Below are 16,332 nucleotides of genomic sequence, written 5' to 3'. Positions count from 1 at the left end.
GACACTGGAGCCAGTGCTCCTACTCGCTGAGCCACCTGGCTGCCCCCGAATGAGTGTTTTGATTCCACCAGGCACTTCCTCTTTATTTCCTCTGATCTGATCTCTGCCTCCACTACCCATCTGTAACTGCTCTCATGTATGACCTCTTAAATAGACAAGGCCAATGGCCTTTTCCCAGTCCTCATCTTCCCTGTTTTCACAGCAGCTGACACCACTGACCAGCCCTCTCCTTTGCTCCCTTGGCCTCCATTATGACATTGCTCCCTCCTCTTCTTCCCTCTTGAACTACTTCCAAGAGTCTTTGTGCCCTTTAGTGCCTAGTCCTCTTCCCATGCCCAACTGCAGCCCACCCTCCTCTCCCCAGGCATGTTGTCTCTGAGTTCTCTTTCTCCTTCATCCTGTAAATGCCAATCTGTCCTTAAGTCCTGTCCATTTTTAACTTGTGATGTCTCTTGGATCCACTCCCTCCTTCCCATCCCCAGGGCCTCCACTCTAGTTCGGGACTTAGCATCACATCTGCAAGTCTCTTGAAAGGTTTCCCTACTTCCAGGCACCTCCCTCCATTGTCAAACTATCCAGCATGATTCTAACAAGTCTCCTTACTGTCCCCCCAAAATGCCATGCTCACTTCTGGTCACACCCACCTTGCCTAGAATGGCCTCTTCTTTTGTATTACAATTGTTTTTATCAGACACTAGCTGTGTGACCTGGGGGCAAATCACTTAACCTCTGCTTGCCTCAGTTTCTTCATCTGTAAAATGGGGATAATAATAGCACCTATCTCCCAAGGATATTGTGAGGATAAAATAATTGTAAAGTGCTTGGTACAGTGCCTGACATACAGTAAATGCTATAAATGTTACAGAAATGTTAGTTGTTATTATTAGTAGCCCACTAAACAACAGAGCTCCTGTAGGGTAAGCCATAGATCCTACTTATTTTTGTACCCTCCCCAAGAACCTTTACCATATTTGGTTGTTGTATAGAATTGAATTTCTAATCCTTCCAGTCTCACCCCCTCCATTCTACCCTATCACTTCACTCCCTAGCACATGCTCATGTTCTTCCTGGGGCTGGGCCTTCACCGTTTACCACGTTAGCCTGGTTTCCCTGAGGAAGTACCCACAGGGTAGACAATGTCTTCTAGTTTTTGTATCCACCACAAACTGATGGATAAATGCTATCTGATGACCTGAAATCTGGATCCTGGGCAATCCACTTCTCCCATCCTGAGTCTTAGTCCCCCCACTTCTAGAAAACAATAAAACAGATTCCCTCAAATACTTTATCATACAAGTGCTAACTGATGCTGAGAGTGTAATGTAGAAGTCTTTGAGAGTATAAGAGACAGGACCTACATAGTAATAATAACTATTCTTTAAGATTTAATAAAGTGCTTTTTTTTCCCCACAAAAACCTTGTGAGGTAGGCAGAGCAAATATTATCACTCTCATTTCACAGATGAGAAAACTGAGTCTCAGAGAGGTTAAGTGATTTGCCCCGGCTCAAAGAGCTAATGAATGGCAGAGCATGGATTCACACTCAAAGGATTCTAAGCATCCTGGTTGGCACCAGGTTGGTAGGCTGGGGCACTGATGGTGCCAGGCTCTCATCCCTCTTAGGATCATGGAAACCTCCCGGACAGGGTCTTCTGACCCCAGAGATAAGACTTGGACAATTCTTCTTTCTTTCCAGGAACAGTTCAAGTTGGCCCACGAAGGTCTGAGCAGTGTGAACCATCTGCTTTTATGATGCCGGGCTGCCAGTCAACTCTCCTCTTTCTTAAGAAATTTCCCCAAGGCCAGAAACCACCTCCAGCCTACCATCCCATCTTAACAAGGTGACAACCTTTAGAGAGAAGAGTAAGAGCACTTTTCATTTGAATCCTTCTTCCCCCAGGCACAGGACAACGTTGGTCTCCAGGATGGCTTTGGAAGCTTCATGCTGGGTCCAAGAAGGGTGAAGAGTGAAGGCCAGGCTGACTTGAGGGGATATCCTGACTCTGGTAACCTAAATCCCCTCAACACAATGTATGCTTTCACTCCCTCAGTCTTGCTTTTTACCATGGAAGACACGACAAGGGTCTCCCAGAACTAGGTAGTGGTATGGAGTCAAGAGGAGCCTGTGGACGGCCCCAGCAGGAGCAATACTGAGTTAATAGGAAAGTGAGGCTGAAAATCCCAAACTCAAATGTTTATTAAGCACCTATCATGTGCACGTACCTGTACTGGGCACAAGGGCAGAAGAAGCCAAAAGGCAGAAAGAGCCTCCTGCTAGGGAAGGAGGCCAGGTATAACAAGCCCATGGAACTAAAGAGTCAAAGATTCTGCACCCCAGCCTCTTTCCAATCTCCAGTCTCTTTTTACTGCCCATAGGGCAGGGATAACAACTTAGTGTTTGGTCCAAGAGTCCTTACGGACCTTTACGTCAGGCTGCAGCAGTCTCCAGAAGCACAGCCACATTGCTGAGCTGAGGTGGCTCAGATCTCCTTCTATTACTTGAAGCCGGGCCACATCTAAGTGGGTGCTGGGTCCTAAGCATAGCTTAGCTTCAGCCCCAACCACTGAAGGTCTCCCTCCAGCAGCAACAAAGCTCTCTTGGGGCCAGCCACCAGCCAAGCTGACTGAGATGGTGCTAGCCATGTCCTTCTCAGTCAAAAGCACACCAGGGTGTGTCAGCTGCGTCACAGTCTAGTGCAATGTTGAGAACTGTGCAGGGCGCTCCAGCTACTGATACCAGGGTACGAGAATCAAGGTGGTAACGTACACTGTTCAGCCCCCCTTCCCGGTCCAGCTTGAACTGTTCCTGGGGAAAAAGAAGAACTGCTCACATTCCTAACCTAGATCACAGTAGTCCTCCCAGGACTCTCCCAGTGTCCCAAGGGTTTTGAGACACTGGAGTCATGCAAGGTGGCATTCAATTCCCTGAGACCAGCAAGAGCTGAAAAAGATAGCAACAGGGGTCTCTGGGGAAGGACCTGTTTCCTTCCTTGGGGTCAAGAGGGTCCAGGTTTTATGGGCAAGAGAGGGGAAAATTAGCTCTGCTTTGGAAGCAGTATAATGGGAAAATACCAGATTTGGAATCAGTGGACTCAGATTAAGAACTAGTGCTGCTATTTACTGTCTGTGAAACCTTCAAAAGTCATATGATCTTTTGGGGTCTGTTTCTCATCTGTAAAATGAAGAGGAAGGAGGTTGGACAAGATGATCCCTAAGACCTCTTTCAGCTCTAAGAGCCTACATGCTATATGTGAGAAGCAAAAGGTAGAGAAAGTCACCTGGGCCCCTCTTGGGTTGTGTGTGTGTGGGGGGGTCTCTTCCAGGCAGCTGCCTCCCCTACCCAAGGCCCCCACCCTGACAGCATCTCCCCTCTTCAGGAACCCAGAATACCTGCTTCTGAGCTGCAATGCGTTTCTGGTCTCTCTTCCGCCAGGCAGGATCATGTAGGTGGCGGAATGTTTTATATCCAGTTTTGATTCCTGAGGGACGGAAAAGCTGAGAAGACCAAGACAGAGCACTTTCAAATTCGGTCCCTCTCCCACTCCTGTACAGTTCCCTTCCTGAAACCCTGTCCTTGACGATGGACATGACTTCAGTGTCATAGGAAGATCAATGGATATGGAGGCAGACAACGTAGTGGAGGAGAAAGAGCCCTCAGTGTGGACAGTCAGAGAAGGTGAGTGACCTTGGGCAATCATGGCCTGGCCTGAAGTTTGGTTCTCTCGTCTCTAAAATTAGTGTGGCTGCAGTAGGTCCTTCCCAACTGTGAATCCTATGATCTTGTGATCATAGCAGTCAAGGTACAGCTCTACTGCTTGCTAGGGAGGTGCTCCTGGACAACTCAACTAACCTCCATGGAGCCCCTATGGATGGAAATATCCAAGTACTGGCTACCTCCCAGGATTATTGTGAGAAAAATTATATGGGAGTTATTGTTATGATTATTATATCAGTTTGCTTTCATAAACAATATTTCACTAGATCAACTGGGCAAAAGTCCACAGGAGGGGCAAGGAAGGGACCCCCACCAAAGAACAAGAGAACACTGAAACCAAGAAGGATCTTAGAGGTCATCTAGTTCAACTGAGACCCAGGAGCATATGTGATTAGTCCAAGATCACACAGCTATGAGTGACTCCTAGGCCCCAGTTTTTGGTTTTTTTTTTTACCATGAAGATATCTCCAAGGAAATAAGGGGCGTGCTAGATGAGGGCAGAAACAATCCTTCAAGCCAGCAGTACTTTGCTGAGGATATGAATCAGAGAATAAGAAAGCCTGGACTTGGGCAATATTACCTGGAGACCAGCTCCTTTAATGCGCCTGTAAAACTCATCATCTTCCCGGCCCCAGCCCCAGAAGCGATTGGACATCCCGTTGCACTGGCAGAAAACAAAATGATCTCACTCAGTTTGATCTTCCTTGCTTTCCTGACCACAGCCCTGGTCTCCCCCCCCCCCCAAGCTAGTGAGGAGTACTTAAAACCCTGTCCACTGGGAATTTCCAAGTTGCCTGCTGGGGTCCCCACCTCCCAGGTCCCTCTGTATCATAGCCAGGTTCTGTTGGGGGAATGACTCTTGTCTCTCCACCTGCCTCCCCCAGGGAAGGGCCCAGGCCTCACCAACTGGTAATGCTGCTTGGTGAGAAGCAGAATGCCACCCACGTAGGTCTTGTAGTGATAGAGGGGATGCAGCTCGGGGGAGGCCACATGGAAGGGCCCTGCCTCAGGAAAGCTGTAGTCCAGCTCCTCATTGAGGGGCAGCAGGTCCACGTCATGCATGGCTATGTAGTCAGTGCTGTTACCACTCTCCAGGAAGCCCACATTGATCAGTGATGCCCGGTTAAACCTTCCAGGGGACAGGAGGTCATGTGAGCGGCTACAAAGTGGGCACTCACTGTGGGAGGAAGGTGTCTTGGGGGGCCACAAGGGTACTTCACAGTTTTCAGGGTGCCTTCACATTCATTATTTCATTTAATCCTTCTGACAGAGAGGTGAGACAGGGTTTATTATTCTTATTTAAGCTGATGAAGAAACCAACTGAAGGAGGTTAGTGACTTGCCCAAGGTCACATAATCATTAAGTTAATAGGATCATAGGCTTTAGAGCTATAAGGGGCCTTAAGGACCCAACCAGAGAACACTGATGCCAGGAAGGGAACTGTGAGACTATCTAGTCCAATCCATTCATTTTATAGATGAAGAAACTGAGTCCCAGAAGGTTAGGGAACTTGTCCAAGGCTAAAAAATTATCAAGTTACAGAACCAGGATTTAATTCCCAGTCTCCTAACTCCACATCTAATTTTTTCCCACTACACCAGCAGAGCTAGGACTAGCACTCAGTTCTCCTGCCTCCTGGTCTTCCTAGGATAACAGCCTCTCTCATCTCCGTCTTTGAGCCTCTGAATGGTTCCTGGAGCTGGTCAGCACTGGGGAGCTAGCCCAGGTAGGACCTGGAGAGCAGAATAAACCCAGAGAAAGATACAAGGAAAATGGATGGGGAAATGAAGACCACTGTAGCCAGAAACAGAAGGCAACTGCTAAGTCAGTCTGGAAAGTTCTTTCCTCTACTTTTGTCTCCCTTTCCCTCTTCACAAACCTTCCCCACCATAGGAGAGAGGGACCAGCCTCGTCATCCTACCTGAAGTGATCCACTTGGTTGAGCACAAAGATGTGATGTCGGATCTTCTTCTTGTTCAGAAAGTGGTGCATGTGGGGCACAAAAACCAGGAGTTCCTCGAATCGTTCACGGAATGGCACTAGCACTGCGAGGCGGTGGGGTGCCCAAGAGGGGTCCTCCTCCAAAGAGACTGGAGGCTCATAGGGACAGGCCTTGGGAGGACTGACAAGCTCCTGGCCCTGAGCTGCCTGGCTCATGTCACCTGAGCAACTGAGCTGCAGCCAGAGCAAGGAAAGGAAAGCCAGGAAGAGACAGGCAAAGAAGAGCTGGAACACACTGTACTTCCGAGGCAGGAGAGATCTGGGGTGAGAAGTAAAGACTGAAATCAGGGAAGACGTGGCTGAGCAGAGGAATCAGGGCTCCAGCGGCGGGGATGGACAGCCACTGAGCCTCGAGCCTCATGCATCAGGATGTCAGCACTAGCACTGCCAGCTTTCCTGCCCTATGGGTACCAAGTGCAGGAAGATGCCTCCAGCTCCCCTTAGTAACACATGCTTGCTCAGGAGGCTTTGGAAGGTTAGTGCAAAACAGCTTCAAATACTTTTGTTCATGCTCTTCCCCCAGCCCAGAACACCCATGTGAATCCTGCCTATCCTTTAAGACACAACCCCTCAAGGATTACCTCCTTCATACATCTTCTCTGAACACCCCAACTCATGAAGAGCTCTCTCTTCTCTGACCTCCTCTTAGACCAGACTCCACCTCAACAATGGCTCTCAAATCTAGCCCATCTTTTCCCATGGCTCCCCAAATGGTCCAGGCCCTTATTGTGTCTTGCTTAGAGGATTATGATAGCCCCCTAATCACCTCCTAGTCTTTCTTCCTCCACTCTATTCTGTACATGATGCCAGTCATCTTCTCCATCTACAATCTTAACTGTCATTCACCTGCTGAAAATCCTTCGGTAATCCCAAATGTGCAAGAGACAAACTTCAAATTAGGATTCAAATCTCCCCAAGAACTGGTCTCAATTTACCTTTCCATTATTGTATCCCACTATCCCACCCACATACTCTCTCACTTCCAAAGGGCATTTGGTATAACTTCCACTAGACTACTCTTCCACTTGTCAAAATACATCCCTTCTTTCAGAGCCTGGTTCAGATGCACCTTTCTCAGTGAGATCTTCCCTGTTTTTCTGCAGCTAGAAATGATCTTGCCATTTGTTCTCTGAAATCCCATAGCGTAGGGACATCTCTTCTGACACTTATCTGGAATTCCTTTGGGCACCTCAAATTCAGCAGAAACTGAGTACAACTCAATACAAAACGAATTCTTTTTTTTCCCCAAAAAACTTTCCCATCCTTCAATTTCTTATGGTTTCCTCTGTCATGCAGTTTAAAAAGTTTAGTCATGTTCTAATGGGAAAATAAGAATATTTAATAGGAACATATATGTAGAGCCTATATCAGATTGCATGCTGTCTCAGGGAGGGGGAAAAGATGGGGGGGGGAATTTAAAACTTATGGAAGCAAATGTTGAAAACTAAAAATAAATAAGTTAACTTGAAAAAGTTTTAGTCATGTTTAACTCTTCCCAATCCCATATATCTAATTAGTTGGCAAGTCTAATTGATTCTACCACCAAAACAACTCTCATATCTGGCTCCTCCTTTCTGATCTCATAGCAACTATCCTAGTTCAAGACCTCATCATCTCTCTCTTAGACTACTGTGAGAAGAGCCTCCAGATTGTTCTCCTGGCCTACTATGAATTCCCTCTCCAATCCCAGCTTCTTAAAGCACTCCTTAATAATGTCACCAATCAATTTCAAACCCTGAGGTAGCTTCCCATTGTCTACCAAATAAAATATAAACAGGGCATTCTAGCCTTCCACATTCTTGTTCTAGTCTTCCAGTCTTGTATCATACTCCTGCTCCTCTACACATAAATTCTAGGTTCTTTAAGTTCTAGCTGATCAGGAAAATGATTTGTTTCTCACCACTACTACTTCTTATCCCAAATTCTTCCATCTCTGTGCTTTTGCTCAAGATCCCTCTGTTAAAATGCCTTTCTTCAAGGTCCTGTTCAGGTATCACATCCTCCATAAAATTTTCCCTGATGCCAGTTAAAAGTGATCTCTCTCTCCTTAAATTCTTCAGACCACTGTGCTTGGATCTCTCTTGTATGTTGCTGTTATTTGGGTATCTTTCCCCTTTACCATTGTAACTTGAAAGCAAGGGTCTGTGTTGCATTTATCTTAAATCCTAGGTGTCCAGGACAGTGCTTTGTACAGCAGGCTCTATCCAAAGTTACTAATGATCTCCTAGTTGCCAAATCCAAAAGACTTTTCTCCATCCTCATTCTCCTTGACCTGTCTGTGACCTTTGACACTTGATCACTCTCTCCTTCTAGGTACTCTTTTTTTCTCTAGGTTTTCAGGACACTCTCTTTCCTGGTTTTCCTCCTACCTATTTGTCCACTCCTCCTCCATCTCCTTTGCTGAATCCTCCATCAGATCACACCCTCAAGCTGTAGGTGTCCCTCTTCGTACTATCCTGGGTCCTCCTCTCTTCTTTCTCTTCACTTGGTAATCTCAACAGCTCCCAAGGATTTAATTACCATCTTTATGCTGATGATTCTCAGATATACCTTTCCTGCATCAATCGTTCAGCTGACCTCCAACTTCATATCTCCAACTGCCTTTCAGACATTTTGAACTGGATGTCCGATATACATCTTAAATTTAATTACATCCAAAAGAGAATTCATTGTCTTTCCCTCTAAATTCCCATCCCACCCTTCTTACCTTCCCTGTTTCTGCACAGGGAAACACCATCTTCCCAATTCCTTAAGCTTTCAACCTAGGATTCACCCTGGATTCCTCATTATCTCTGACCACCTCCACCCCCCACATCCCAGCTGTTGCCAAGGATTATTAATTTCACCTTTGCATCATCTCCCAAATATGGTCCTTTCCCTACTCTTGACTCTGTCACCACTCTGGCATAGGCCTTCACACCTTGATTACTGTAATAGCCTGCTGGGGGTCTGTCAACCTCAGGTCCCTCCTCACTCCAACCCATCCTCTATTCAGCCACTAACTCAATTTTCCTAAAGTGCAGGTCTGATCATCATCTACCCAATAAACTCCAGTGACTTCCTATTGTCTCCAGGAGCAAATACAAAATGCTCTGTTTGGCATTCAAAGCACTTCTTAACATAGCCCCCTCCTGCCTTTCCAGTCTTCTTACACCTTATCCCCTTACCAGTGACACTGGTCTCCTAGCTGTTCCATCTCTTGGCTCTGGACATTCTCTCTGGCTGTCCTCCATGCCTGGAATGATCTTCTTCTTTCACTCTGACCTCCCTGACTTCCTGTTAAGTCCCAACTGAAATCCTACCTTCTACAGAAAGCCTTCATCAACCCCTCTTAATTCTAGTGCCTTCTGTTAATTATTTCCTATTTATCTGGTATATGTCCCCTCCCCCATTAGGTTGTAAGCTCCTTAAGAACAGGAACTGGGTTTTTTTTGCCCCTTTTTGTGTCCCCAGTGCTCAAAACAGTGCTTGGCACATAGTTGGCAATTAATAAATTTTTGCTGAATTGAATGAGCACTTATTAGATGTGCATTGAATTAAACTACTCAATTCTGTCATGGATCCGTGTCTTATTTTTCCCTTACCACAAACACATAATTATGACTAATTTGATGGAAGAGACAGAAACCATCATCATTATTTCAGTACTTCTTTCATAGGTGAACAGTTTGGATGCTGAAAAGGACAAAAAGAGAACTTTTGTGTATTAAAAACTGAACAAATCCAAATCTGAAGAAAAATAGTTTTAAGACAAACACGAAGGAGAGACAGAGTGTTCTGGGGAATAGATAGGCTCAGATGGCTGTACCTGAGGGCAGAGAAATGCCTGAGGTCACAGGGCACTATGATCCTTCAGCTCATTGACATGTGGCTGTTTTTAAAGTCTGGAAGGTCCTAACTCACAAAGTAGTAAGTCAAATGACTATTTGGAGACTATGGCATGATTAAAGAAGAACTATTGGGTTCAGAATGGACAGAAAGGCAGATTTCATGTTTTATCTCCTAAGGGAAAGAGGAGTCACTGACTACCTGGAGGTTCTGATTTGAACCATTAAAGGCAGTTAAGAAATCTGTACAAGTATTGAAAGAAACTAGCTATAAGAAGCTGACCTAAGAAGCTAGGCAGAATCGACCTACAGGAAGGCTTCAGCTGCCTTACTGGGAGTCTACAGATTGGAAGAGAGGCATTGTTCTGTGGCTTTGCTAAAGTAAATGCTGGGGGAGGGCAGAGTGAAAGAGTTGAGATATGTTCCAATTTGAGCTATTGCCCTCACCATCTACAGCTTGAAAAAGGTGAAACTGTAGAGGTGCCTGGTTGCCCTCTATCACCAGCTCTGATTTGAGAGGGTGAAAGAGAGAGGCAAAGAATGATTTGCAGTGAGAATAGGCTTGATTAGCTGAAAGCTGAATGAAACACAGAGAGTCTTGTTGAATGAAGACTGCTGCGTTTTTCTGCATTGTCCAGAGAGCCAATCTGAGAAGTTTTTCTGTGAGCTCTGCTTTGAGGGAGGAAAGGGAATAAGCATTCATATAGTGCCTACTATGTACAAGGCATTGGTTTTTTTTTTACAAATATAATCTCATTTGATCCTCACAACAACCTTACATAGTAGGTGCTGTTATCATCCCAGGTTACAGTTGAAGAAACTGAAGCAAACAGAGGTTAAGTGATTTGCTCAGGGTCACATAGCTAATAAGTGCAAGGGTGAATTTGAACTCAGGGCATCCTAACTCCAGAACCAGTGCACTATCCACTGAGCCACTAGATGCCTGCTGTTTTGCTGGATGAAAAGACTGGGAGGTTCCTGGACAAAGCAAAATTCCCTACAATTTGAAGATCTGAGAATCCTGGCAGTTCTCCAGCTTAAGGGAAATACTCATCACTATAATAGTATACTCTTTTCCTAGCCCCCTGTTAAGGGTTATTGTGAATTACTTGTCACTGCCAAGAGTAGAAGAGGAGTGGATGTGTTCAGTAGGAGAGCAGCAAAGACGAGAAGGAAAATAGCAAATGGTGGAATGGTGGGCCCATCTGTGGGAACTCCAGAACTACCAATAAGAGGGCAGGTTGGGGTGAATAATCTAGCCCAGAGGGTAAGAGTCAGGGGGATCCACTGATGTACAGGTGCTACATTTACATAGTTCTAAAAGCTACACTGTAGATACACAAGGAATTTTTGTATAAAGACAAAAAAGAGGAAAGACAAGGTGAAATATGAAAACAAAAATGTTAGCAAGGTTCTATAAGAATATTATCAAGAGTTCAAAATAAGCTAAGGCCAGCAGAGAACACTATAGACAAGGAAGGTGTCAGATCACTGCTTGGGGGGGGGGGGGATTAATGGGATAATAATGAACAACAGAGAGAAGATAGTTATTCAACTTTTGTCTTCTTTTCCAAAGAAAATAATTTTTGGATTATAAGGGTCAAAAGAGAAATGTCTAATAGGGAGCTGAAACTCAAGATAAGTAAGAAGATAATAAGAAGGTACTTAACTTCCCTTCAGTTTAAGTCACCAGGCCTTGACAAATATATTAGCATACAGAAAAAAACAAAACTCTTAAATATGATTGCTGATTCACTGTATCACTGTAAACGATCTCTGAAAGCTCATACAGACAGTAGAGATGTGGCAGGATTGTAGAAGAATAAACATCTCATGGCAGCCAAGTAGCACAGTAAGAGCACTGGCCCTAGATTCAGGATAATCTGGGATCGAATCCGGGCTCAAACACTTAGCACTCACCCAGAAACACCTGGCCGTGTAACTTGAGCAAGTTACTTAACCTCAATTGCTTAAAAAAATAATAATAAAAAAAAATAAAAGAATAAACATCTCAATTTTTCAAAAAAGGGGAAAAAATGTGGTCTGCAAACTATGGGAAGATTCCTGGAAAAATTATACAATTTATTATCAAAGAGATTAATTAATAGATATGTAGAAAAGGAAACTCCTCACAAAAAGCCAGAATGGCTTCATCAAGAATAGGCCATCCCGGACTATAACCTCACATCCTTTTTGACAAGTTTGCTAGATTGGCAGTTCAATAAAATACTATAGATTCAGTTGACCTAGACCTTAACAAAGGGCTTGACAAAATCTCTTTTGGTATCCTTGTGGACAAAATAGGTAAATGTGGGCTAAATAACAGTACAATTAGATGGATCCAGAAGTAGCTGGATGGCAAGAGCCAAAGAGTTGTTATTAATGGTTTGATGTCAACATGGAAGGTCTCTAAGGGAATACTCTAGGAACCTGTCTTTGTCCCTGTGGTGTTTAACATTCTAATCAATGACTTGGATTGAGGCATAGATCCCAGGTAGTCAAGTTAGCTAACACAAGTTAGAATCCAAAAGAAATTTCTACAAACTAGAACCCTAGGACAAATCTAATAAGGAAGCTGGATTTGATGACCTAAAATGTTCCCTTCTATCACTAACCCTATGGTCTTAAGACAAACTCTAGTAAGGATAAATGTAAAATATTATACTTAGATTCAAAAAATTACTTCCCAAAAGCAAAACAGGGAAACTGTGGCAAGGAAGAAGTTCTGACCTGAAACAGATCTGGAGGTCTTAGTGGACAACAATGCCAGTGTGAGTCCCTGGTGTGTGACACAGAAACCAAAAAAAGCATTTGGGACCTTAGGCTCTATTTAAAAAGCACAATCTCCAGGACAAGGGAGGTACTGGTCCTGTAAGACCCAGTCCTGGCCACATCTAGATCGCTGTGTTCAGTTCAAGGTGCTCCATTTTAGGAAGGATGCTGACAAACTGAAGAGTGTCCAGAGGAGGGCAATCAAGATGGTAAAGGAATCTTATATATAACAAGAAGTCTGGTTGAAGGAATTGACAATATTTAGCCTAGAAAAGAGATTCCCTTTCAACCCTAAGATTCTAGGATTCTGTTAGGGATTCAATTATTTGCTCTACTTAATTAAATTCCCATTGTAGGATTAGGAGCACACAGTTTAGCTCCTAATAATTTTCTTATTGTTTCCTGTGTCTCTCTTCCTAGACAGATTATAAATTGTCAGAGACTGTGTCATAAAATTTAGAGCTGGAAAGGATCTTATAAATAAGGAAACTGAGGCCCAGAGTAGGGAAAGGGACTTGCCCAAGGTCATACAGACAGCAAGTAGAAGAGCTAGATTTCAAAGCTAGGTCTTCTTGGGATGGCTAGGTGGCGAAGTGAATAGAGCACCAGCCCTGGAGTCAGGAGGACCTGAGTTCAAATCAGGCCTCAGACACTTAACACTTACTAGCCCTATGATTTTGGGAAAGTCACTTAATCCCAAATGCCCTGCCCTCCCCCCTCCAAAAAGAAAAAAAAAAAAGCAAAAACCCCCCCCCCAAACTTAGGTCTTCTTGCCTCCAAATTGTATGTTCTTCCCACTGTACTACAGTGCCTTATTCTTTTTTCCATCCCTATACTTATCCTATTAGGTACCTAGAATAGTAATACATATATAATTAAGATTTAATATTAAGATTTGGTGATTGACAGATCTTTCAAGGACAGAGGTGGTTCTCCCTGCTACTCCCACTTTAATACATAATTAAATATCTCATATTTATATAATGCTTTAAAGTTTGTAATGTACTTTACATACATTATCTCATTTGATTCTCAAAACAACCCTATAAGGTAGATACTATCACCACCCCTGTTTAAAGATGAAGAGCTGAAGGTTAGAGAGGTTATGAGACTTATCCAGATTTACACAGCTAATAAGGACCAGAGATGATGTGAACCCAGGCTTTTCTGACTAAGTTCAAGGATCTAACCACAATGCCAGTCACCTATAAGATAAGCCAATACAATGCTGGTTTTAACTAGGTGCCTCCTCCCCTACAAGCCAAATCAACTGTAAGTCTTCCCTACAGGCACAGCCGACTAAATGGAAACCTGTAGTCCCCAAAGCAAAGAGTGAGGCTTCACCACATGCAATCTAGGGAAAGGCCAAGCAATGGCCCCTTGGAAGAGGCACTGACTTACCCCCTGTTATCAGGCTGAGCTGGCCTCCAATAGGGAGGAGCATATGCAGGTCCTGAATGTTGCCTAGGAAGGTTGGAAATTCTAGAGAATCTCAGCACTTGAGGCTCTTTCTGGGGGCAGGGAGGGGGGAGAGGAGAGGAACATAGAAACCTTCCCCACCTTTGGGCAGAAAAAAGCAAGCAGCTGTTATACAGAACACAGCTCACTTATCCCGGTGCCTGAGGGAACCATGCAAGCTAAAACACTGCTCAGCTATCCATCCTACTAGATCCCCTGTTCTAGGGCCATAAACCTCCTGGTACTTCCCTAACTAAGGGCTCAAGTTCAGAAAAACACAAAGCTTCAGAGACTGTGAGAACTATGAAAGCCACCAGAAATCATCTAGTCTAACCCTCTCATTTTGCTGGTGAAAAAACTGACAAGTTCCTCAATTACCAGAGTCTATGGCCAAGAGCAAACTGTTCCAGCCTCTTGGCAGACCCAAAATGTGCAGTCTTTCCTGCAACTACAGAGAAGTGGGAAGGGAAAAGAACAAGTAAAACATCTCTATGTTCCTCCATCTCCTGAAGACACTTTGGTCCTACTGACTTCCTTCCACAGGGATGCCAGCAGCCCCATTTGCTTGAGATGAGATCAAGGTAGGACCAAGTAAGGACTCATGCTCCATGGGGCTCCACCATGGTGGCCAGATTCCTAAACCCCAATTCTCTCACCCAGATAAAATGCTGTGTGCTGATAGGTGCTTTAATCGCCTACATGTTGACCTTCACAAAGTTCCCACCTTTAATGAAGGCAAAGGGTAAGTGAGGTATTCAGGGAAAAACAAATCCAACTAAAGTTACAGGTGAATATGGTCTCAGTTATACCCAAAGGAAGGTGAGAATCCTCACAGATTATTCCCTGAGTATGACGATGCAGTACGATTATTGGATGTACTGACCAAGCCAAAAGAACCAAGTTCTAGGCCTGAGCCTGCCATTAAAATGGGGGGGGGGGGGGAGCTAAGACTAAATAAAACAGAGATAAATAAAAACGGAGAGAGAAGCACCAAAAAAGTCAACAAAGAGAGAGGCAGACAGAAATAGAGAAAAAAGAAACTGAGGCAGAAAAGAGTGACACACAAAAACACGGAGGAAGGGGGAGAAAAATGAGGGGAAGAGAGAGGAGAGAGAATTAGATACAAAAAGCCAGAGACAGACAAGAAGAGACGAGACAGGGAGCGAGACAGAGAAAGAGCCCGCAGAGACTAGGAGGTGCGGAGGCGCGGAGACGGGATTAACGGAGAGACCACAGAGCCGCGATCCCACAGACCCCCGAGAGAAGGAAGGAGGTTCGGAGGCACGGACGCCCAGGAGAAGCAGCAGCGAGACACGCGGACTCTGCCGGCGGCGATCGGGCAGTCACCCCAAGCCGAGCCTGACCGAGGGAGGGGAGGGTTCCGGGCGCTCACCTACTGTCCCCCCAGGGGAGCTGGGCCGCTTTCCTCCGGGAGGGGAACATCCTGGGCAGCCGTGGCGCTAGGAGGGAGGGAGGGCCGGAGGCCACGGGTCTCCTCTTCCCGCCCCGGCCTGGCCCGGCCCCTCCAGCGCCCGCCCTCCTCGCCGCCGCCGCCGCCGCAGCCTCCGCGGCTGCCCCGCCCCCGGCCTCCTCTGTCCGTTTGTCCGCTCTCGCCGGCTACCCCCACTCCCCCGGCACCAGCATAAAGGTTCCGCCCGGAAGTGGGCCCGGGGAGCCACGTGGACTTCGCTCGTCCGGACCCTCCCCCTCGGCCCTCCCCCCGCGCGGAGCCGCTCACTACAGGCCGGCTCCCGGGGCTGAAAACTGCAGCCCCAGGCCATTCATTCATTCTTTCGTTCATTCGGTGAGCTTGGGCTAAACGACCTTAGAGAAAGCCTGGTGCCCACCGTTCTGCAGCTCAGTAGGGGAATGAGACCCAAACTAACTTACCCCGTGGGATATCATAAGGACATCTAAAGAGAAGGGGGGAACTTGGTTAGTGGCGACAAGAGTCATGGGAGAAAGCAGCATGGGAGTTATGAAGTAAAAGATGGGTAGGATTTGCAACAGACAAAGAGATTTGGGAGGGAGGGATCTAGACACTAACAAAGGTTACCAGCGAGTATAAGCCCTCCCTCCCCCCTTACACTACTCAGGGCAGCTCCTAATCAGACATACTCACACGCGAGATATTTGGGGAGCAGAAAGTTGCCTAGTCTGCCTCCGTAAATTAGTTATGTTTTCATCGCTGTGTAAATGTTTATAGGCTGGGTCAAGGACTTCCAGGGAGCACCTCTCAGGGGGGCCTCAGTGGTGGTTACTTGTAGCATCTTTCCAGTAGAATGTAGCTCCATGTCCTTGTATCTCCAGCACCTCCTTAGACATGATGCTTGGCATATTGTAGATGCTTAATAAATGCTTATTGAATTAATCTGAGAAGGCAGAAGGGGGAAGAGGCATTCCAAGGAGAGGAAATGAAAAGAAGTGTGGTGCAGAGCCCAGTTTTGTGGTAGCCTAACTTGCGAAGAGGAGGGCAATGAGAGAGGAAGCTGGTAAGGTAGTTTGAGACAGTCGTGGAGGGCCTAGAATACCATTCAAAGGCATTTTGACTTTCCTGCAA

At 45.6% G+C, this 16,332-nt stretch overlaps 1 protein-coding gene across 3 annotated transcripts; it reads right to left on the bottom strand.

The window, feature by feature from the left end:
- Positions 1-2,178: 2,178 nt before the first annotated feature.
- On the bottom strand, positions 2,179-15,354 carry B4GALT7 (beta-1,4-galactosyltransferase 7). 3 transcript variants are annotated; one of them, XM_069077721.1, is made up of 7 exons: positions 15,166-15,354; positions 13,716-13,874; positions 5,636-5,974; positions 4,618-4,843; positions 4,295-4,378; positions 3,390-3,494; positions 2,179-2,805 (listed from the first exon to the last, which is right to left on the bottom strand). In XM_069077721.1, exons 1-7 carry the CDS (start codon positions 15,213-15,215, stop codon positions 2,650-2,652), a joined length of 1,119 nt encoding a protein of 372 aa, XP_068933822.1. In that variant the 5' UTR covers positions 15,216-15,354; the 3' UTR covers positions 2,179-2,649. The 3 variants fall into 3 exon arrangements, with proteins under 3 accessions (XP_068933822.1, XP_068933823.1, XP_068933824.1); XM_069077722.1 differs by having other exon boundaries at positions 13,716-13,778; XM_069077723.1 differs by lacking the exon at positions 13,716-13,874 and having other exon boundaries at positions 15,166-15,338.
- Positions 15,355-16,332: the final 978 nt, after the last annotated feature.

The sequence above is a fragment of the Petaurus breviceps genome, unplaced genomic scaffold (genome assembly GCF_028583685.1).
Source record: "Petaurus breviceps papuanus isolate PSGF00001 unplaced genomic scaffold, PetGlider_PUasm1.0 90994, whole genome shotgun sequence".
Lineage (NCBI taxonomy): Eukaryota > Metazoa > Chordata > Mammalia > Diprotodontia > Petauridae > Petaurus > Petaurus breviceps.
The sequence above is the reverse complement of the archived record's forward strand: the minus strand, read 5'-3'. Positions and strand labels throughout refer to the sequence as shown.